The 24,306-nt window shown below is 43.1% G+C and overlaps 1 protein-coding gene across 5 annotated transcripts in view; it reads left to right on the forward strand.

Annotated features, from left to right (window-relative positions):
- Positions 1-24,306, forward strand: part of LOC126106578 (CWF19-like protein 2) — a 217,646-nt gene that overhangs the window by 176,652 nt on the left and 16,688 nt on the right. The window contains exon 14 of one of the 5 annotated variants that reach the window (XR_007523369.1): positions 7,718-7,899. The exons of 2 other annotated variants lie outside the window; for them this stretch is intronic. Coding sequence is in view for 1 of the 3 variants with exons in the window: in XM_049912923.1 (XP_049768880.1) it covers positions 7,718-7,837 (120 nt within the window). In the remaining 2 variants the exon portion in view is untranslated. Of the gene's footprint in view, positions 1-7,717; positions 7,960-24,306 lie in introns of those variants that run through there. 2 more of the 5 variants (XM_049912923.1, XM_049912922.1) reach the window with 2 other exon arrangements.

Below are 24,306 nucleotides of genomic sequence, written 5' to 3' on the forward strand. Positions count from 1 at the left end.
CCCCGTCGTCCCACCACCGGAGCCCGGGACAGAACAGGCGACAAGCTGTCGAACTCCGGATCCAGTTCCACCTCGGGAGGCGCAAGACCCAGTGGCGGGGACGATGGGGAAGGGACGACCACAGGTGAACCAGCCTCCTGAGAAACCGGGCCTGCGAGGGGGGCCGGCTCTCGCTGGGGCATCTCTAACGATGTTGATGCCGGTGCTGGAGCGACTGGAGGCTGCCAAGGCCGAGAATCATTGCAGTGCAGCGGAGTCACAGTGGGGAGAGGTGGTAACGTCCCCTGAGAAACCAACACGGTTGCCGGCAATGGGGAAGCCGATGTCCGAGAGGTCGGAGGGTGGGTGCCCAGACGTGGACGTAGCTGATTTTGGTGCCGACGTACCACCCGGTCAACTGCCTGCAAGGTATAGAGCCGGCGGCCATGTCGGTGCAGGACCACCGCCGGTATCCAACGTGGATTGCGACCAAACCCACGTGCCCAGACCGACATACCCAGTGGAAAGCCAGGTACTCCGTTTTGCGAAGACAGGCGAGGACCAGGCCGGAGGAGGTGCAGCAGAGTCCTAGGTTGGCGCCCGTGGAGGAGCTCTGTGAGGCTGCGTTCTCCCATTGGTGTGGTCCGGTATGCCGTCAGGAAAAACGTCAATGCCTTGTCCGCAGGACATTCGTGTACGTACTTTTTCATCTGCGTCTTAAATGTGCGCACCATGCGCTCGGCTTCCCCATTCGATTGTGGATGAAAGGGGGGGGAGAGCAAATGTGCCGAATACCGAAGCACCTACAAAAATCCTGGAAGGTCTGCGAAATAAACTGTGGCCCATTGTCCGAGACCAGGGTGATTGGCAGACTTTCCACAGAAAAGATTTTTGCTAGTGCCTGGATTGCAACTTCTGAAGTGGTTGAGGAGCAGTGAACCACATATGGGAATCGGGAATAAGCATCAATGACAATGAGCCAAAAGCCATTGAGAAACAGGCCCGCAAAATCGTTGTGAACACGTTCCCATGCTTGGGTTGCCGGCGGCCATGGAGAGAACGCTGCCCTGGGAGATGCCTGTTGGCTCACACACTGGGAACAGGCGGCCACCAAGTGCTCAATTTCTCTGTCAATACCGGGCCAGTACACATGTCTGTGAGCCGAGGTTTTAGTACGGGAACCACCCCAGTGCCCCTCACGTAATAACGTGAGGACCTCCCTACGTAAACTTGCAGGAATCACCACGCAAGGAGCTGTATCATCGGTAGCCAGAAGGAGAACTCCTTCCAAGACCGAGAGGCGGTCTCGTAGACTAAAATAATTACGAAGAGGGTCCAAGGCCCGGCCTGGAGGGCGGGATGACCACCCCTGCTGAACGAGGCGAACTACTTGCCAGAGAACCGGGTCAGCTGCCGTTCCCCTGGCGACTCGAGAACTAGTGATCGGGAAGCCATCAACCGCTTGGCGGGACGCCACAACCAAATGAAAACACATAATCTCTCGATCGAACTTAGGATCCGGGCCCACTGGAAGACGGGAAAAAGCGTCGGCATTGGCATGCTGTCTGGTAGGGCGGAAGCAAATGTCATAATGGTACTTAGAGAGGAACAAGGCCCAGCGCTGTAGTCTGTGGGCCGTCCTATCCTGAATCTGAGAGGCGGGGCCAAATAACGATATTAACGGCTTATGGTCAGTGATTAACTGAAACTTCATGCCATACAAGAAAGGGTGAAACTTGGTAACAGCGTAGACAATGGCCAGAGCCTCTTTTTTCACCTGGGAGTAATGGGCCTGCGCGGGACTAAGAGTTTTAGACGCAAACGCCAGTGGTTGCTCGGAACCATCTGCGTTGCGATGGGCCAGGTCCGCCCCCACCGCATACTGCGAAGTGTCTGTAGCCAGGACCAATGGCTTATTGGGGTCAAAAGTAGCCAAACAAGGCGCTGACGTAAGGAGGCCCTTCGACGAGGTGAACGCTCGCTCGCATGCAGGCGACCAACCAAAGGAACACCCTTGCGCAGAAGGCAGTACAGGGGGCGGGCTATGATGGAAGCCCTGGGAATGAACCGGTGGTAATAGGCTATCTTGCCTAAAAAAGCTTGTAACTCTTTCAGCGAAGCAGGCCAAGGAAGGTCGACGATACCTTGGACCAAACTTCCTAGTGGCTGGACGCCGTGCCGAGAGATAGTGTAGCCCACATACTCAATGGACGGTTGGAAGAAGTTTGACTTACGCAGATTGCAACGCGAGCCCACAGACCTGAATTTGAGAAAGAGGGTGCGAAGGTTGTGCAAGTGTTCCTTCGTGCTGCGACCCATGACAATTACATCATCATCATCATCTTGGACAGTTTCCAGCCACTGGCTGGGTCTGTCGGGAACACAAGCCTCTCCATCGTGTTCTGTCTTTCCACCATTCCCCCTCTTCCACCTTCGTCCAGTTCTCTCCTCTTCTCGTCACACATTCCTTCACTCCCTTCACCCATCTATCTCTTGACAATTACGTCATCCAGGTAATTAATACAATGAGGGATTGTCGACGTGACGTGCTCAAGATAATGTTGGAATATCGCCGGGGCACTGGATATTCCGAAGGCCAACCGCTGGTATTGGTAAAGGCCAAACGGGGTCTTGACGACCGCCAGCCGTTTGGAGTCCTCATCAAGTGGTATCTGATGATAAGCCTCCGAAAGATCAATTTTCGAAAAATATTGGCCTCCTGCCACGGCGGAGAACAATTCATCAGCACGAGGCAAAGGATAGGTGTCCACCACTAATTGGGAATTAATGGTGGCCTTGAAATCGCCACAAAGACGTAATTTTCCTGAGGGCTTCCTGACAATAACGAGGGGCGAAGCCCAATCACTAGACGAAATGGGAAGAACGACCCCTAGGGCTGTCAGCCGGTCTAGCTCTTCCTTTACCTGAGGGCGGAGAGCCAAGGGGATCTGCCTCGCGCGTAGAAAATGCGGGCGAGCCGACGCCTTCAACGTTAAGTGAGCTTCAAAGTCTGAAACACACCCCAGGCCCTCCTCAAAGATATCTGGAAAGTCTGAGATCAGAGATTCCAAGGATTAATAGGGAACGTCTTCGGAGACCAACTGTATGGTGTCAGCGATAGAAAAACCGAAAGCGTGAAAGGCATCCAGGCCAAAAAGGTTAGCGGAGCTCGCATCACTGACAACAATAAAAGCAATAGGCCGAGTGACTGATTTGTAAGTCACGTCGATAGTGAATTGACCCAGTAGGGGAATGAACTGTTTACCATAACCACGTAGACGCCGGTAAACTGGTGCCAACGGGGGCGATCCAAGGTCGGAATAAGTTTGTGCATTCAACAACGAAACTGCCGCCCCCGTATCTACTTGCAGTTGTAACCAGCGCGACCGAACCGACACCTCGATAAAGAGTTTGTGTGCCGATGCGTCGGGAGCCTGGCCCGATGAAACTTCCTGAATGTCAACGTCTATGTCCTCTGTACCTGCTTCCTTCGATTCTTTTGAGGCTGAGCGGCAAACTTTACCAATGTGACCTTTTTTATTACATTTGCGACAAACGGCCCAATGCTGGGGGCACTCTGACCAATCGTAATGTACATAGCACGACGCACAGGACGGCAACAGGGGGCAGCGGCCGGAGTTCTGTTTACGCGCCGTGCGGGAGCGGCCGTGCCGCCCTGAATCGCCACGACGTCGCACCACGCTTCCAACTGTTGACCTGCAGCGTGAGAGACTTCATACGATTGAGCAATGGACAGGACTTCCTCGAGGGAAGGGTCTTCTAACTGCAGGGCCCATTGCCGGACCTCCCTATCAGGGACCGAACAAACAATGACATCGCGTACCATAACGTGGGCATACGACTCCTGCGACTGCTCCATGACAAAATGACACTTGCGACTAAGACCGTGCAGGGTAGCGGCCCACGCCTGGTAAGACTGTTGGGGCTGTTTCTTGCATTGATAGAACTCGACCCTAGCCGCCACAACATGCGTGCGGCGGCGATAATATGAAGACAGCAATGAACACAATGCATCAAAAGACAAGGACGAGGGTTCCTGCAACGGCGCTAGCTGCCGCAAAACTTGATACATCTACATCTACATCTACATCCATACTCCGCAAGCCACCTGACAGTGTATGGCGGAGGGTACCTTCAGTACCTCTATTGGTTCTCCCTTCTATTCCAGTCTCGTATTGTTCGTGGAAAGAAGGATTGTCGGTATGCCTCTGTGTGGGCTCTAATCTCTCTGATTTTATCCTCATGGTCTCTTCGCGAGATATACGTAGGAGGGAGCAATATACTGCTTGACTCTTCGGTGAAGGTATGTTCTCGAAACTTTGACAAAAGCCCGTACCGAGCTACTGAGCGTCTCTCCTGCAGAATCTTCCACTGGAGTTTATCTAACATCTCCGTAACGCTTTCGCAATTACTAAATGATCCTGTAACGAAGCGCGCTGCTCTCCGTTGGATCTTCTCTATGTCTTGTATCAACCCTATCTGGTACGGATCCCACACTGCTGAGTAGTATTCAAGCAGTGGGCGAACAAGTGTACTGTAACCTACTTCCTTTGTTTTCGGATTGCATTTACTTAGGATTCTTCCAATGAATCTCAGTCTGGTATCTGCTTTACCGACGATCAACATTATATGATCATTCCATTTTAAATCACTCCTAATGCGTACTCCCAGATAATTTATGGTATTAACTGCTTCCAGTTGCTGACCTGCTATTTTGTAGCTAAATGATAAAGGATCTATCTTTCTGTGTATTCGCAGCACATTACACTTGTCTATATTGAGATTCAATTGCCATTCCCTGCACCATGCGTCAATTCGCTGCAGATCCTCCTGCATTTCAGTACAATTTTCCATTGTTACAACCTCTCGATTCACCACAGCATCAGCTGCAAAATGCCTCAGTGAACTTCCGATGTCATCCACCAGGTCATTTATGTATGTTGTGAATAGCAACGGTCCTATGACACTCCCCTGCGGCACACCTGAAATCACTCTTACTTCGGAAGACTTCTCTCCATTGAGAATAACATGCTGCATCCTGTTATCTAGGAACCCCTCAATCCAATCACACAATTGGTGTGATAGTCCATATGCTCTTACTTTGTTCATTAAACGACTGTGGGGAACTGTATCGAACGCCTTGCAGAAGTCACGAAACACGGGATCTACCTGTGAACCCGTGTCTATGGCCCTCTGCATCTCGTGGACAAGTAGCGCAAGCTGGGTTTCACATGACCGTCTTTTTCGAAACCCATGCTAATTCCTACAGAGTAGATTTCTAGTCTCCAGAAAAGTCATTATACTCGAACACAATACGTGTTCAAAATTCTACAACTGATCGATGTTAGATATATAGGTCTATAGTTCTGCACATCTGTTCGACATCCCTTCTTGAAAACGAGGATGACCTGTGCCCTTTTCCAATCCTTTGGAACGCTACGCTCTTCTAGAGACCTACGGTACACCGCTGCAAGAAGGGGGGCAAGTTCCTTCGCGTACTCTGTGTAAAATTGAACTGGTATCCCATCAGGTCCAGAGGCCTTTCCTCTTTTGAGCGATTTTAATTGTTTCTCTATCCCTCTGTCGTCTATTTCGATATCTACCATTTTGTCATCTGTGCGACAATCTAGAGAAGGAACTACAGTGCAATCTTCCTCTGTGAAACAACTTTTGAAAAAGACATTTAGTATTTCGGCCTTTAGTCTGTCATCCTCTGTTTCAGTACCATTTTGGTCACAGAGTGTCTGGACATTTTGTTTTGATCCACCTACCGCTTTGACATAAGACCAAAATTTCTTAGGATTTTCTGCTAAGTCAGTACATAGAACTTTACTTTCGAATTCATTGAATGCCTCTCGCATAGCCCTCCTCACTCTACATTTCGCTTCGCGTAATTTTTGTTTGTCTGCAAGGCTTTGGCTATGTTTATGTTTATGATACAGCGAGGGAGATATCTAAGACAAGAAGAGAGCACGACATACCTCCGCATCGGCAACATGAAACGCCTGGAAATGCTGCCGAAGGTGATGTTCATATGCGTCCCAATCCTCCGCCGTCTCGTCATACGGGGGAAAGGGAGGAGGGAACTGCGCTGGAGCAGACGGCGTGGAGAGCAACGCCGGAAGCACTTGTTTCATGGTGGCCATGAGCTCCGTCTGCTGCGCAACCAAAACCCACACCAAATCCTCCATGCCGTGGAGAAACTGCGAAACCGGAAAAACGACGCAACACGCGAAAGAACGACCCTACTCGTCGCCAGTTGTGTAATAACACTGTTCACGTTTTACGTCGCACTTCACTTAGCGTAGACCGGGACTGTATCCTAGGCATGCCCGATGTTAACTGACTGGGCACAGCCCGTGCTGCCTGAGTTGTTGTTGTTGTTGTTGTTGTTGTTGTTCCGCCGGCAGAGGTCGCGTCCGAATTCTCGCGTGCCCTCTGGTGGATGGGACTCTACTTGCGGCAACTACCGTCTGTGACGCGCCGTGCCGATGTGCACCTCCCGCGATCTTTCTGGTGCCTACTGCACACGTGTAGGGTGACTGTCGGTGAACCCCCGTGTCAGCTTCAATTTCACTGATTTTTCATTGGGATCATTTTGTGAGCTATACATGGTGTATCATAATTAATGTCATAAATGCATACATTTGAAAGTATACGATACAAGAAACAAAAAAGTATCAGTGAACATAGGTCACCAGATGAACTGTTTGCGAGATAGTTGCTACTTTGTGGTTACCTGTCACCACCGACTTGATTCTGTGTAAATGTCACCCCAGTTAGGAAAAGGTAACAATACTGTACAACATGAAGAAAAGTTATTAGAAATACTTTGATTCGATGAACACAATGACATTTACACAAGTGTACTTGTAGTTAAAGAAGTTGTTCAGAGTGTCATCCTTTTCTCAGATGCAGGCCTGTACTGCCAGGTACCAAAAATCTGAATGAATTCAATAAATAAGTAATGAACCTGACAGAAGTTATGCCACCCAGTAGCAGCCTGCCAAAAGCCTCTTCCCCTCGTGACAAAACACCTACCAAATAATGAAGAAACAAATGAAAGTTGTGGCTGCCGATGCTGTGAGTCAACAACTTGAATGCTGCGCTCACATACCGGGATAGTGGAATTTACAAAATGTGAATATATCTAGTACAGTGTTCCACCTGGAAGCCTTTGAGAAATGTTTTAATTAGCACTGGAATACAGTATGAAAAACTTTTGCACAGAAGAGTTATGGTCAGTCACAGTAAATCTTATTTGCACTTCACTGACTGAAATTTCTCTCAGTGTCTTGCTCAGAGGATCTGAAATTAAGATTAAAACAAAGTAGTGACTGCCTTGTCTTTCAAGATCTGCAACTGTTTGATTTGGATTATGACAGATTGCATAGATATAATACCAGGAAGATTATTTATAGTGACACTTGTATATTTTGTTTTGGGAAATGCAGTCACATAATCAGTCTAAAGCAATATTTCAGCTATTTGTTATGAAGAACCTATAGACAGGAAATACTATTTTAAAAAATGGGAAACTTTTGTACGAGAAGCTCAGGGGTCCTATTTGTGTCTGAAAGTGTTATGTGATACACCACATGTTCTGTCATATCATTTCAGTGTGTTTTCTTGGCGTGTAAAGACTTCTGTAAACAACTTTCATATTTTCTCTTAAACTGAATTTTACTTAAATTATCTTTTTCCCACTCCATTTCAGGCTGATGTCTCCATATTCTCATCTCGGGGTCATTATCTTGAGAGGAACTGCAGTGAACCCTCAAGAGTTCATCCAGAGTTCTCACATTTGGGTTACAGAAGAGGATGTAAGATACTGTAGAGGGCATAAAAGTATACAAAAGTCCCATGTTTACCTCTAAAGATGTGCAGATAATAGTGCATGTATGTGGTCTATATTTATTCAGTTTACAAAAATACTTAAATAAAGAGACATTATGTATTGTCCTGTTCTAGGTATTCAGTACCATTCACTTTTTTTATTCACTGTATCAGCTTTTCATTATGCAGTGACCATCATAACTTGCATTTTTGCAACTTGTCCTCTTAAAAACTATGCAAGTAAACTGCAAATACAGATTCAGAATTCACCAAACAAAATAATGCTCAGTGTTGAGGTTAAGTGGTTCATAACACTCTGAACCCATCGGTTAGGGAGAGGCAAACATATTCGTCTTTGGAAACTACAGTTCAACTAAAATTACTTGATAGTCGACACTTCACTCTTTGGAACTGGTTTCATCCAATCAGTATGCTTAACATCACACGCAAACTGTTCGCCTTTGCCAAACTGCCACAAAAATTGGTCAGTTCAGTTTCAGTTCCTTTGTCCAGCTTTTTTTCTTGATGTGTTTGGATCCTAAATCTGGCACTTTTATTTCGTATTTCATATGCATGATAACCACACCAAAAACAACACACACACACACACACACACACACACACACACACACAAAACAATGCTAATAATAAAATACACACATTTCATACATAGCACTAACCAAACACTACTGGATGCATCCACACTAGATGTGATTCAGTGTCACATAGAAAGTTATCATAATCATAGAGATGGGCTTACTTAGGATAACCTTCACACGACATTGTGTGAAGCCGGATTTTTGAAAGTTGCAGTTCATCATTGTGACTGGATCACCACAGTTATAATTATTATTACTTAATGCAGTGTTGTGGCATAGTGTAATAGCAAGCCTATTAACCTACCATGTAGGTCATATGTTTGAATCATCAATTGTTTCAAAACATTTTATTATGCTAGATCTAATCAGTAGGGTTTAAATTCAAATTTGGAAAGAAAAGTTGCTACTCACCATGTAGTGAAGACACTGAGTCGCAGATAGGGTGAACAAAAAGACTGTCGCAATATAAGCTTTTGACCAACAAGGCCTTTGTCGAAAACAGACGACACGTACACACACACACACACACTCTCAACTGCAGCCTCCGGCAGCTGAAGCCACACTGTGAGCAACAGCAGCACTGCATGATGGGAGTGGCAACTGGGTGGGGGTGAGGGGAAGGGATAAGCGCTGCTGGGGAGCGTGCAAGGACGAGGTGGAAAGAGGGTAGGGCAGCTAGGTGCAGTCGGGTGGTTAGATGCGGGGGGTGGGAGAGGGGGGAAAGGGTAGCGGAAAAGGTGAGAAGTAAAAAGACTAGGTGCGTTGGTGGAATGAGGGCTGTGTAGTGCTGGAATGGGAACACGGAAGGGGGGCTGGACGGGTGAGAAAAATGACAAGGAAGGTAGAGGCCAGGAGGGTTATGGAAACCTGGAGTATAATACAGGGAGAGTTCCCACCTGTACAATTGTTCTATTGGGCTGTCCAACACATCTTTCATTTCAGTTACTGCTTCACAGCCTGTGCCATATGGATCCATCCCACGAACATCAGCTTTTCTGAAATGTGCAGGTGGGAACTCTCCCTGCAATGTATCCTATGTTCCCATAACCCTGCTGGCCTCAACCTTCTTTAGTCATTTTTCTCACCCATCCAGTCCCTTCCCTGTTTACATTTCAGCACTACACAGCCCTCTTTCCTCCAATGCACCCAGTCTGTTTACTTCTCTCCTTTTCTGCTACCCCACCTCCACCCCACCCCCCTGCCTCCCTCCCCCCTCCACCTCTTCTCCGCCCTCCGTCAATCTTGTGCCTGCACCTAGCTGCCCTACCCTCTCTCCTCCTTGTTCTTGCGTGGTCACCAGGAACACTTCACTGTCCCCCACCCCTAACCTGCTATCCCTCCCCGTCCCCACCCCAGCAACCCAGTTGCTGCTCCCATCATGCAGTGCTGCTGTTGCTCGCAGTGTTGCTTCAGATGCCAGAGGCAGCAGTCTGTGTGTGTGTGTGTGTGTGTTGTGTGTGTGTGTGTGTGTGTGTGTGTGTCATCTATTTTTGATAAAGGCCTTGTTAGCTGAAAGCTTATATTGTGACAGTCTTTTTGTTGTGTCTATCTGCAACTCAGCATCTCCGCTATATGGTGAGTAGCAACTTTCCTTTTTTGTAATATTGTTGCATTCCAACCTGGATTTTCCATTGATAATTATTTTTATTTCTAAATCTTTGTGCCTCATTTTCATCATCATGTTGACTTTTTTGTTTGTTCTTGTTTTCTTCATGTCATTCTTTTCTTCATTTGAAAACTGCCTATGTTGCCTATAATCTGCAGCCAAGTGCCAACAAGGACTGCTCATAGGTTGGTAATGTGGCAGCGCATAGCCAGAGGATAGTTTTAGGTAATCAATGATAGCAAGGAACTGCAGTTTGCTTTTAGCACTGAAACTGAATTTCTTTTCTGTCTTGAGTTTGCTTGTACAGGTTAGGCATAATTGTTGTGAACAGAGCGATCGTAATTTTATTTCTGCCACAGATTGTTGACCACTGTTTTCTCAGATACACTGCGCATCACGAGATTGTGGTTAGCGTAGAACATGAGTTTAAATTCAGGATACAAAATGCATCATCTGCCACATTCACTCATTAGTCACTTGAAAATCAGCTGTTGACAGAGCGAGCATCTTGCATTTCTGACATACCTCGCTATGGCCACTTTCAACATTCCTCTGCGTTACGTGTTAATAGCATTTATGAAGTGACCTGCCACGTTTGCGAGTCACCTACAGTGGAGCAGTAGCCAGCCTCCGATGTGGAAAAAACTGTAGTGGCAAGTGACAGACGTCAACTATCGACACTATACTTCACTAGTAACTGGTCCTTTTTGGGGCCTCTTCATTGTTACTCATTCACTGTTTCTTTTATATGTAATTGCGTAATACTGTATCAAATTAAAATTTATTTTCATCTGGCCAGTTTTTAAAAATAAACATGAGTTATATTTGTTACTTATCATTTAGATTTGTTAGTAAATATTCAATTTAAGTAAAAGTAAAAAAAAAAAATAGTAACCATTTCTGGGATTCAAAGAAGCAATTTTACATTTACAAAACTTCTGTGCTTCACACTGAGCCATCAATTACAACATTCTCCACATTCTCCTACTGGAGATGTGTGGTATTTGAAGCTGCTGGGGACTGAACCAATTATCAAAGCTGATTCACTGAAGTTTTTGAGAACAGCATTGCACTGCTTTAGGAAATTCGTATCAGGGTGCTGACCTTCAAATCCTGTAAGTAACATTTGTACTGTGTCTTCATTTCCATCCACACAGTTGGCAATATCATCCTGACACAGGTCATTTTTTATATCACCACAGGTGTCGTATCTAAGAAACACCTTTTAACCAGTTCCGTACCTCCACCCCCTATTACTGGTCATTGAACAGGGCCCTATCAAAACCGGTTCGGGTTTTCTGAATTACCCTCAGCACCAACGTCCTCATTTGGGCTAACCTTGACTATGTGCACATTATGCGTCTGGTTTTGCCAGTTGGTATCTTCCATGGCTCTCGATTCGAAATTTCATTGTCCCTGGTCGCTATTTGAAACATGATTTTGATGTTACTGATTATAGTCATGCGGCGCCCAGTTGCGTTCTGCAACTGCCAGTTGCTGTTCGGGTCATTGCCCCCAGTCAGCACCACTTTGTACGCTTGCTCACTATGGCCTCTCTGCCCATTAAATTCTGTCTGATTGAAATTCTGTCCTTGGTTATTTTTCTATCCTCACGTGAATTTTTGCCCCTTCTCGTTACAAAGTTGGTTCCTGTTGGTTTTGTTGCACAGGGGTATGGTTGCCAACTGTGTTGGTTATTATTGCGATTCCTGCTGTGTTGTTCATGTGGAGTCTGCCTGTGTGCTATCACTGTGATTTTGCAGGTCTCTCTTCATAAATAAGATCAATAAAATTAGGAACTGATAGGAAATTCTGTATATCGTGCTCAGGAGTGGTGATTTATTTCTCACATACGTTAGCCGGTAGTCGGATTTTCTAGATTTTTTTAGGACATCTATGTGCAGGGTGTGTACAGGCAAGGACAACTGGGAATTCTGGAAAAAAACTGGGAATTTTTTCATCTGAGTGAAAACTGAGAACAACCTGGGAATTTTTCAGTAAAATTTTTGTGGTTTTGAGTGGTAAAAACTGATACTGTAGCAAAGTATTTTACTTTAACCCACTACTGCAAAATAATTCTGCTGCAATAAAATATAAATGAGGGGAAAAAAAAGAAACTTAAGTTGTAAAGGAAATGCGTCATTTACAACAGCAAAACACAGTGCACACACAAGCATTTGCCAACAGCAAAATGTGTCAAAGGCTTTAGCACAAAGACTATCCAATACTTCATAGCAACAAACTGTTTCCGATGATTGTGACATCACAAAGGTTTACATTTGGTTTGTTTGAGCAGTTGCCAGCAGGCTCGTGGGCATGCGCAGTTGAGTCACGTATGGCCAGTGCCTTGCCTTTGGCTACTTGTTGAGCGGCTGTTGCTATATCAGCAGTGGCAAGGAGGGTGTAGTGTCCACATGACCCATGATTAAGTTTAGTGATTTTGCTGCTTCCTCTTCATTTACAGCTCTTATGTCTAATGAAAACAAAATGGATTTCTGTGCCAGGAGCTATAAAGTGAATTAAAATACATTCACATAATTATGGAAGGCTAAAATATGTTGTTAGTTTCAGTTTTCTGATTTTGTTTCATTTCCAGGGTTTTGACAGTCGGGCATTAATTGCCTTTCTGTCAATTTGCTAAAGAAATATAGCTTTTATTAATCTTTTCTCTAGAGGCAGTCAATTTATTTGAAATACTATTGGCTAGTGTCAAATGTTTGCTGAATTTCAGGTGCATGTTTTTATCTTCTGGCACGCATGGCATTATGCCATAATAAAGAACCAAACATTAGATAACATAATACTGGTACTCCAAGCAAATTTGCATCCAAAAACCATACTGAAAAGCTTAATATCAGGTTGGGGCCTACTTCTTTGTGAATCTGGACATAACGAATGTGCGCCTTAAGACGAATCATGCATTTTAGTATGGTTTACAGAATTCCGATGCTCTCGGTGTATCGTCGGATGCCCTGTTTCACTTGTGACGTAATGTAACATCTCTTAATGTTATATATGTATGAACGTATAGGCTTCCTATGTCATCGTAGCTGTGCAAGCACAGTAACACTGTTTTCTGGTGCTCTGTGACAACTCCTGAACCGAATTTTAACAGGTTGCAGGAAAATATTGCCAATGATGGTTTGAAAAGCTTTACTTTCAGAGTAAATTTCATTTTAAAGAAGGGGAATTATGTGTGTGTACATGCTTTGAATTTCTTAAATCACAGAGCGTTTGATTCCCATTTAAGGCTTAACACTTTGAGGGCAGCCACTTAGAAGAATTTCGAGCCCAGCGGACCAGACATTTATGTCAGTATTTAAAAACTTACTGGCATATTTGTCTGACGTATCTTAAAGTGGAACACATACAAAAAAAAAGACCAACATTATATGTCAAAGCTTAGCTTTTCTTGCGGCTGTACTAAGTACATTAATTTAAACCGTTAACTTTTCCTACTTGTGTGTTTGCGCTACTGAACAGTGATATTGCTATTGGCTGACTAAATCACATGTCGTATGCTCTGAATACCTGCTATTATTGGCTGGGAAGATCATGTAACTTGACCTACGATTGGCTGAGAAAAGCGAATCACAATCTTGATTTCGATGCTTTGGAAACCAAGGTGCTTTGTTTGGTGGAATTCGAATACATACTTTCATATTATGAAAATATGCAGTGTGTCATAATATGAAAATATGTAGTATACATGTTGCTCTACATCAAATATCTTTATAAAATGCATTTCTCTTCTGAGTTTCATTTTTTAAAGTGCTGGGCAGTTCTACACTGGTATATAAAATGTTAACTATTCAAAGGAGTGGTACGTTACATGGTTTTGAGGTAAAGTATATCGTCTCTTAACACAGAAAAAGTATATTTTTAACTAGGAAATCTGGTTGGTGTTTTTTGTCCGTGTATATGCCCTGACGTGTGATATTGGCTTTTGTCCAGTAATGGGTTTTATTTAGATACTTCTCGAAGTATCTTCTGAGCCCTCTGTGTTTACAGCTGAATGGCACCAGGTTAAACACTTCAAGCTTCAATCTCTCTTGTACTCCAATGGACCAGAACTTGTCCAAGAATGGCCTTTCAAACTGTTCGTAGATGTGACATTTTTCAGTCATGTCAGTGGCCCACAGCAGGACATGGCCCTGTGTATGAACTACCACAGAGCATATCTTCTGTGCTTCGGTCCAGTTCCTTCGAAAAATGTTCCAGAATGCTCTTATGAACACAACTGGGTTTGTTTGCTTACTTTTTGAAGAATAGTGACATTGTAATAGTGATGATACCACTACGAAACACATTCAGTGGTGCCTCGCTGACACGTATCAAAATACATTGTGGCATAACTCAATTGCATGCACACATTTCTCTCCATAAATCTACTTTTCTGTCCAAATGTCTATGTATTTTACGAGAATGTTTCAATTTGGAAATTGGATTAGGATAGGTACTGTGATCACTATTGGCAGAGATGCTACGCAATGGATCATGGATTTTCCTACCTTTTCGTTGGCTTTCTCACTCCTTCCAGAATTAATTCTCCAGTTGATTATGTTTAATCTTTTGCACACTATGTGATTTGTGATTTCCTTCCTCGTTGCGACTAAATATTATATCATTCATGAAAGAGAGAAAGACAACAATTAGTATAGTAAAAAATTGACGAAGTTATATAATTGCCTTAAATTATTACAAATGTGCTAACTGTCTTCCAATGGTAACATCCTACTGTAGATCGCCAGATAATCTATTTTCGTTCTTCAATTTTTCTGTCCCTGTAGATGTATGATTATACATCCCTGTGATATCCTTGCCGTACAAAGTGCAAATATATATTTATATGTGTAGGCCATGTAAAGAACCTATACAAAGTATGGAGAGAATCTGAGAGGCCAGCAGCCCTTAATGCTGTCTCGTTAGCTAAATATCTTATTTCCGTCACACTCCAGTGGGATCAATGACTTAAAATTTGAACCAAAAAGGGTGATGAATTGAGAGCATGAAACAGATTAGAATCAACACTAGGTAGTCTGACTACCCTTTCATACTTTCCAAGGTTTACCAGCTGTGCCTTAGAAGCGTGAAAGTAGCACTGTGAGCTGTTGCAGTTCAAGCTATATACATTGCAGGATACTGAAACATCATAGGGATGTTCATTAATCAGTGCGTTCACAGAGTACGCTAAGAAAAAAAAAATAGTTTTACTTTGTGCCAACAGGCGAATGGCAGTGTAAGCAGTCAGAATATGGTGTGAGTGCAGGAAAAGGGAAGGAATGATCAAACAGTTGATAACAGTGGTTCTGGCATGTTTTTAGGATCTAGTCACAAATTACAACGTGTGTTTAATGTAGTCTCCTGACTGTGCAACATGCTGCATTTGTAAAATAGAATGGTCGACTGTTGTAGTGTATCCATTGTAATTAGAACGATATATTGTCATATACTAGCCCTCAGATCAGAGAGAGTCTGGGTACATCCCCGTCTTTCAGATATTCCTACAGTCTGAAGTCACATGGATTTAGGTTAGTGGATCTGGAAGGCCATACGTGTTGAAACTGCCTAGAGATGATGCAGTCATTACCAAAGGTTTCTCAAAGCAAACCTTCACCTGGCAAGTGACGTGTGGTGTCATCCCATTTTGCATCAAAATAATGGTGTGGACACTTGTATTCTTTGAAGGCTGGAATGGCATGTTGCATTAGGAGGTCCTTATAATGTCCAAATATCACTGCAGTCCTAACAGGCTCACAAAACAGACCGAGAATGAAGGAGCTTTTGAAACCACACCACAAAGTCACACTAGTTTAATGCAGTAGATTTTCCTGCACAACATGTGGCAGAGTAGAACCCCATATGCAACAGTTCTGTGCATTTCTTGCACTATACAGAGTAAAATGTCTATCATCCGTCCAAAAAACATTCCCTGGCCACACGTCACAACATTGTAGCCTATTGTGGGGCTTCATTTGGTGCACTTTCTGAATCTCGTAGGGATAACAGCGTAAAATGCGCTGCAAAATCTCTCGAACTGTTGACCAGGGGAGAGACAATTCCCATGACACAGCTCGAGCACAGGCTGCAGAATTTGAGGCATGCACTGCACAGTCGGCTGTAGTTACAGATACTTCAACAACTGCCACGGGAATGGGCTGTCTCCCTCTCCCTCCTGCAACATAATTCTCCTATTTTTAGCTCATTTATTGACACGGGGCTTCTTCGCAGTCGTTTCTGTCGATGATATTCCCTCAGTGCAGTGCTACTATTGCCGCCAGTCTGGTAAAACACCTTTACCGGCAGCAACTTTCCCAGTTTTTCTTCTCAATAGCCATTTGCATGTCATATGCAAAACTTCAACCTCCTTAACCCTTTAAACGAACAGTCCCTTCACAAAAATAATCAACACGTCACCCAGAGACAAACAGCATAGTGACTGCTTACCACATCATATTGTCACCTGTTGGCAAAAAGATTTTTTTTTTTAGCATACTGCTCAAGCACACCAATTAATTAAAATGTCTACAATGTTTAAACATCCTATGATGTATACAGCCCACAGTGCAGCACTTGGAATACTGTCAGTTTGATTGTAACCACATGATAAATATAAGGAAATTTAAAGAACTCCATTGGTAAATATTATTTGAGAAAGTTGAAGTGGAAATTACTGGCTCTTTGTTTTCAGAACCACCCCCAAGCAAATAAAAAAAGAATTCCAGGGAATCGGGATTTATTGTAGTGATTTTGATATATAGTAATAATAAAACTGTAAATAACTGGCTGTGAACACTGAATGATTTATTATGCAAACAACTAGAAGCTCACATTTTGAAAAAGATTTTAAACTGAACAAGGATGGTGAATACAATGGACAAAAGGAATTACAACTGAATGAAGAACTGTGGAGCTGCGACGAATGACCACACAAATAAGAGTAAAAGTGATAGAGGTGGGAACGAGTAATGGTGGAATGGGAACTAGTAATAAGTTCGAGATAGGAATGAGGAATGGTGGAACTGGAATGAGGAACAAGACCAAGGCGGAAATGAGGAATGGGGGAATTGGAATGAGACAGGTGAGAATGAGACCAACTTGAAGTGAATAGTGAATGACCATTTGTCCTTCCTTTAATTCAGTTTTGTTAACTGTTCCTTTGCATGTTCTACCTCTAATAAACACATTTAATGTAGCCAAATTACTTTTTGCATCTCTCTGTGATGATCTCTCTCTCTCTCTCTCTCTCTCTCTCTCTCTCTCTCTCTCTCTCTCTCTCTCTCTCTCTCTCACACACACACACACACACACACACACACACACACACACAGTATTGCAGAACAGTCTGTAGAATAAGCACTGAGGGGAAATGATAAATACATACAACAGCTGTAGTTAAAATTATACACTCGACTTGGTGGTACTGACTAATGTACTAATATAATAACTCTGCAGCCCAAGCAACACAGTGTGATGTTGTTGAAGCTTATATATCAATGAAACTAACCAAATTTTGAAAATATAACTGAATATATAGAGAAAGCTGTGCTCACCAATTGGCTTCAGGGGAAAATACATACAAAAAGTCTGTAAATTTGCAAATTTTTGGAGCCAGTAAGGGAAGGGCAGGCTTGCACATTTCCTAAGCTTCATGTGTGTTCTCTCCAGCTGCTGCTTGGTGAGTAATTTTTTTTATCTACCCAATTAAATCATTGAAGCTTAGTGCATCTACAATCAACTTATACCAATAGTTAGTGTTAGTGCTCCAGAGAAACTATACTAAATCAGTTTAACCATAATTCCAGTAGACAGACAGACAGACATTGTCATTTTACCACAAGAGTCTAACCAGTTTTGATCTAAAACACCTTAATCATTTGGTCATAAAAATCCATATTTCTAATTCGGGCGCATCACGGCTCACGTAACATTTTAATTCTTTGTGAAATTAACAAATCACGACAAAAAAGCACCCTAAGTGAGTTACAATGCGCTGAGGAGACAGAATGGCTGGCTACGCTTAGCATTAGGAGGCACAATTCTTTGTACTGCCACTAGACGTATATAAAGGTCGGGGAGCAAAAATGTAGCATTCGGAACTGTCAGTTCCTTCCTGAGGAAGTAAACAGATGTTGGCTGGGAAGAAAGGACAGCTCAGTCAGGCTGCAGGATGAGAGGGACTGTCTGTAGTGAGATGAAGGGTGAGGCGTCAGAGAGAAGAAGACCAGAGGGCGAAGTGTCAGAGAGGGGAAGAGTTACAGTAGTGGCAGAGACGGCAGCAAAGATGGGCTCACAGGAATAGATTGAGAAGTGCAGTGAGTAGTCCAGTGTAGAACTAGGATCAAAGGCGAAAATAAGTTCCGGTGAAACAAAGAGTGAGAGAGAATAAAAGTTGAGTGAAAACTAGATTAGGAATCTTTTTCAAACAATGGAAAGTCCAGGACATAATAACAACAATATGGAAAGGACAGATGGTTACTCACCACATAGAGGAGCTTTCAGTTGGAGATATGCACAGTGAAAAAGAATGTTAGTAATATTTCAGTTTCCCCTTCTTCTGAAGTAGAAAACACACACACACACACACACACACACACACACACACACACACACACACACACACAGCCGCTAAGGCCCGGCTGGAACTGTGTCTGACACGAGTGGCTGTCGAGCTGGGGTGGGTAGTGGCAGTAGGTAGTTGGTGAGGAAAGCAAGTGTGCCCTTTTTTATTTATCTTAGCATTTACTTTAAGTGATTTAGGGAAACCACTGAACTTGCAAATCTAGATGACCACAATCGCTGTGCAAAGGGAGCTGTAGATAGGCTCTGGACCGTAAGTTCTAAGTCTTGGCTCAGCTTTTGAACTTTCATTCTTCTTCACCTCTCAGCAGACATCTGAAATATCCTAGTTCATCCTTGTGACACTACTGCCAGTTCCTTTACACAGTAAATCCCTAGCTCGTTCATTCGACGATACATTATTTTTGACCTGTCACTGATATAACAGACAGCATAGTGAACCCATTATTGTGGCCGAGATAGGCACGAAGCCCACGCCTACTACAGTAGTACAAGTTTATATGCCAACTAGCTCAGCAGGTGACGAATAGATTGATGAAATGTATGATGAGATAAAAGAAATTATTCAGGTAGTGAAGGGAGACGAAAATTTAATAGTCGTGGGTGACTGGAACTCGACAGTAGGAAAAGGGAGAGAAGGAAACGTAGTAGGTGAATATGGATTGGGGCTAAGAAATGAAAGAGGAAGCGGTCTGTTAGAATTTTGCACAGAGCATAACTTAATCATAGCTAACACTTGGTTCAAGAATCATAAAAGAAGTTTGTATACATGGAAGAATCCTGGAGATACTAAACGGTATCAGATAGATTATATAATGGTAAGGCAGAGATTTAGGAACCAGGTTTTAAATTGTAGGACATTTCCAGGGGCAGATGTGGACTCTGACCACAATCTATTGGTTATGAACTGTAGATTAAAACTGAAGAAATTGCAAAAAGGTGGGAATTTAAGGAGATCGGACCTGGATAAACTGAAAGAACCAGAGGTTGTACAGAGTTTCAGGGAGAGCATAAGGGAACAATTGACAGGAATGGGGAAAAGAAATACAGTAGAATACGAATGGGTAGTTCTGAGGGATGAAGTAGTGAAGGCAGCAGAGGATCAAGTAGGTAAAAAGACGAGGGCTAGTAGAAATCCGCGGGGTAACAGAAGAAATATTGAATTTAATTGATGAAAGGGGAAAATATAAAAATGCAGTAAATGAAGCAGGCAAACAGAAGTACAAACGTCTCAAAAATGAGATTGACAGGAAGTGCAAAATGGCTAAGCAGGGATGGGTAAAGGACAAATGTAAGGATGTGGAGGCTTATCTCACTAGGGGTAAGATAGATACAGCCTACAGAAAATTAAAGAGACCTATGGAGAAAAGAGAGCACTTGTATGAATATCAAGAGCTCAGATGGAAACCCAGTTCTAAGCAAAGAGGAGAAAGCAGAAAGGTGGAAGGAGTATATATAGGGTCTATACAAGGGCGATGTACTTGAGGACAATATTATGGAAATGGAAGAGGATGTAGATGAAGATGAAATGGGAGATACAATACTGCGTGAAGAGTTTGACAGAGCACTGAAAGATCTGAGTCGAAACAAGGCCCTGGGAGTAGACAATATTCCATTAGAACTACTGACGGCCTTGGGAGAGCCAGTCCTGACAAAACTCTACCATCTGGTGAGCAAGATGTACGAGACGGGTGAAATACACTCAGACTTCAAGAAGAATATAATAATGCCAATCCCAAAGAAAGCAGGTGTTGACAGATGTGAAAATTACCGAACTATCAGTTTAATAAGTCACAGCTGCAATATACTAACGCGAATTCTTTACAGACGAATGGAAAAACTGATAGAAGCTGACCTCGGGGAAGATCAGTGTGGATTCCGTAGAAATGTTGGAACACGTGAGGCAATACTGACCCTACAACTTATCTTAGAAGGAAGATTAAGGAAAGGCAAACCTACGTTTCTAGCATTTGTAGACTTAGGGAAAGCTTTTGATTGGAATGTTCTCTTTCAAATTCTGAAGGTGGCAAGGGTAAAATACAGGGAGTGAAAGGCTATTTACAATTTGTACAGAAAGCAGATGGCAGTTATAAGAGTCGAGCGGTATGAAAGGGAAGCAGTGGTTGGGAAGGGAGTAAGACAGGGTTGTAGCCTGTCCCCAATGTTATTCAATCTGTATATTGAGCAAGCAATAAAGGAAATAAAAGAAAAGTTCGGAGTAGGAATTAAAATCCATGGAGAAGAAATAAAAACTTTGAGGTTTGCTGATGACATTGTAATTCTGTCAGAGACAGCAAAGGACTTGGAAGAGCAGTTGAATGGAATGGACAGTGTCTTGAAAGGAGGGTATAAGATAAACATCAACAAAAGCAAAACGAGGGTAAGGGAATGTAGTTGAATTAAGTCGGGTGATGCTGAGGGAATTAGATTAGGAAATGAGACACTTAAAATAGTAAAGGAGTTTTGCTATTTGGGGAGCAAAATAACTGATGATGATCGAAGTAGAGAGGATATATAATATAGACTGGCAATGGCAAGGAAAGCGTTTCTGAAGAAGAGAAATTTATTAACATCGAGTATTGGTTTAAGTGTCAGGAAGTCGTTTCTGAAAGTATTTGTATGGAGTGTAGCCATGTATGGAAGTGAAACATGGACAATAAATAGTTTGGACAATAAGAGAATAGAAGCTTTCGAAATGTGGTGCTACAGAAGAATGTTGAAGATTAGGTGGATAGATCACGTAACTAATGAGGAGGTATTGAATAGAATTGGGGAGAAGAGAAGTTTGTGGCACAACTTGACTAGAAGAAGGGATCGGTTGGTAGGACATGTTCTGAGGCATCAAGGGATCACAAATTTAGCATTGAAGGGCAGGGTGGAGGGTAAAAATCGTAGAGGGAGACCAAGAGATGAATACACTAAGCAGATTCAGAAAGATGTAGGTTGCAGTAGGTACTGGGAGATGAAGGAGCTTGCACAGGATAGATTAGCATGGAGAGCTGCATCAAACCAGTCTCAGGACTGAAGACCACAACAACAAACAACAAACAACAACTGATATAACTAATACAGTCAAACGCAGATCACCTGCAAACCAGCCATATTGCAAAACATTAATGCAGCCGCTGCACGGCTGTTAAGTGGGGTGTGACAGTTGGCTAGCTGTCTTGTATGAGTAGCCAAATTCAGGTTTACATTTTCTGTTTATGAAAATATTGCCTCGTAGCATCAAAGGGAAATTACATTTTAAGGTTCCATTCCTTCTCCTTGGGAAGTACCTACAACTGCTAGTCAATTAATGCTAAGAGTACATTTCAGCAATGACACTAACAAACACTAAGCAAAATAGTAGGTTATTTGACATAATGTAATGTACTTTGTGAATCAGCCTGTATACTGACGCCATCCCCATAGTACAGGGTGACACACGAGGGACTGACGGTTTTTAATTGAATAATACTCAGCCAATTTTAAAATTAATGCATGTTTATTTACACAAAATCAAAGCTCATTATTTGCCATTTTAGTTAACAAAGTTATTTGTGAAAAATAATGTTGTCAAGGTGATGTCCATCATTTCGAATGCAGGACTCCAGTCTCTTCTCAAAATCCTCCATCACACGGTCTAAAATCTCTGCAGGGATGGCAGCAATTTCTTGAATGATTGCATTCTTCAACTTGTGCAAATTTCGTGGTTTGTGGTTATAGACACAGTTCTTAAGGTACCCCCCACAGAAAAAAGTCACATACTGACAAGTCGGGAGACCTGGGAGGCCAAGAACATTGCCAAAATGTGAGATAATCCGGCCAGGAAACATGCGTCTAAAAACTGTCATTGAAGTGTTTGCAGTGTGCGATGTTGCCCCATCCTGCTGGAGCCAAATGCGTTTTAAAGGGATTCGTCATCTCCTTAGTTCTGGTTTCAAGAGTGTTTCAAGCACGCAAATGTAACGAACCGAATTAACAGTAACTGTGGCCCAGTTCTCTTCAAAAAATAAGGTCCAATAATGCCAACAGAGCCAAGAGCACACCAGACTCTTAATTTTTCTGAGTGTGGAGGACGCCGGTGGATACGGTGTGGATGCTCTGGAGCCCAGTAACGTAGGTTTTGCTTGTTCACGGTCCCGTTTTAATGAAAATGAACTTCATCGCTCGTCAATAAAATTTCATTTTCATTCAATCCCAAAATCACTTGCATTCTGTAAGCAAAGCCTTCTCGTACAGCAAAATCGGTTTCCTTAAGTTATTGGACAATGAGCATTTTGTATGGATGGAATTCTAATTCTTTATGCAAAATTCGTCTAACTGATTCACGATTGATTCATAACTCACTAGCCAGTAGTTTCCAGTTGATCTGAAGTTTTCCACCCATCTGAGGATTGTGTTACGGCTCAGAACAGCTCCATGTCAACCGACATTAAACTGCGCATGAAACAATCGCTGCGTAACAATAATAGACTCACCACTTTTGACGAAACCGTCATAGACAAACACTCAGCATTGCAAGTCCCACTGCTCCATAGTGACTGAGTAAATGAAATGGCGTCTTGTGTAGATCAGAACTATCCCCACCACGACCACCTCCCACCACTGCACCCTCAGTACTACGCAGTTCGAAACCGTCCATCTCCTGTGTATCACCCTGTATTACTAATGTACATTCAATCTCTTTGGAGATCGACACTCTCTCTCTGTCTGTGTGTCTGCGCATGTGCATGCATGCATCCCCAATGGCTTGGGCATGTAAACATTAATGAAGAGTGCAGAGGTGCACTGCCATTTTAGCCACTGTCCCAGCACGTTACCGACATTAACTTAGATTGTAATTGGTTCAGTGCAGCAGATGTTAAGCAACTGTTATTTCATAAACATAGATGAATTAGCTCTGTTATAACTGTACAAGGCTATATCAATCACACATTTTAGTAAGACATGCACTGTGACGTTCAAAGCTGCAGCAGATATGGGACAGGCACTTGCCCACATCAAAAATGCTCGGATCCCGATACCGTACAGCCGTGCAGTAATGACAGATGTGGAATATACCGTTATCATCATACACTGCTGTCTTTAGCCAGCTCAGCTACAAAAACAAATCATGAGAACTTCCTTATGCGTTGTGCTGACACTGTCGACAGCTCAGCCGTGTGCTTCTTGACTTGGGCTGTACTGCTAGTACAATTTACAGCTGTCTTCCTTGTGCTACTGTTGTCTCGACAAATCTCACTACACTCTTTGTCATTTGTGACTTGGTTTGTTCACTTCCTCGTCATCACACTTCCATCAGAAAGTGGAGTCAAGGAAATCGGCAAAAGCATCTCTGGCAGACGCAGTTAATTGAGCCACTGATAGTCATGGCTCTTACACACCCATTTAATTTGCAGCCATGGAGGGGGTAGGGGATGGAGAAATAATCACTAGGCTACTAACAATTAAGTTATTTTAAAAAATTGTTCACAAACTAGTCATCCCTTAAACAAACCAATAACCTTTAAGATGGAATAGGCAGTTGTGTTACCAAGGTTACCTGCAACTGGAGCTTACAACTACACACAATTGAGACTTCATATATAACCGAATCCGAAGGTACAAATAATTTCATAGTGTATACTGTTCGATATTGTAAAATGCCATAGCATTTTGAACAGGAAGGTTATGAGTAATTAATCTTAAGTTTGGATAAAT

The sequence above is a fragment of the Schistocerca cancellata genome, chromosome 10 (genome assembly GCF_023864275.1).
Source record: "Schistocerca cancellata isolate TAMUIC-IGC-003103 chromosome 10, iqSchCanc2.1, whole genome shotgun sequence".
NCBI classification, from domain to species: Eukaryota; Metazoa; Arthropoda; class Insecta; order Orthoptera; family Acrididae; genus Schistocerca; species Schistocerca cancellata.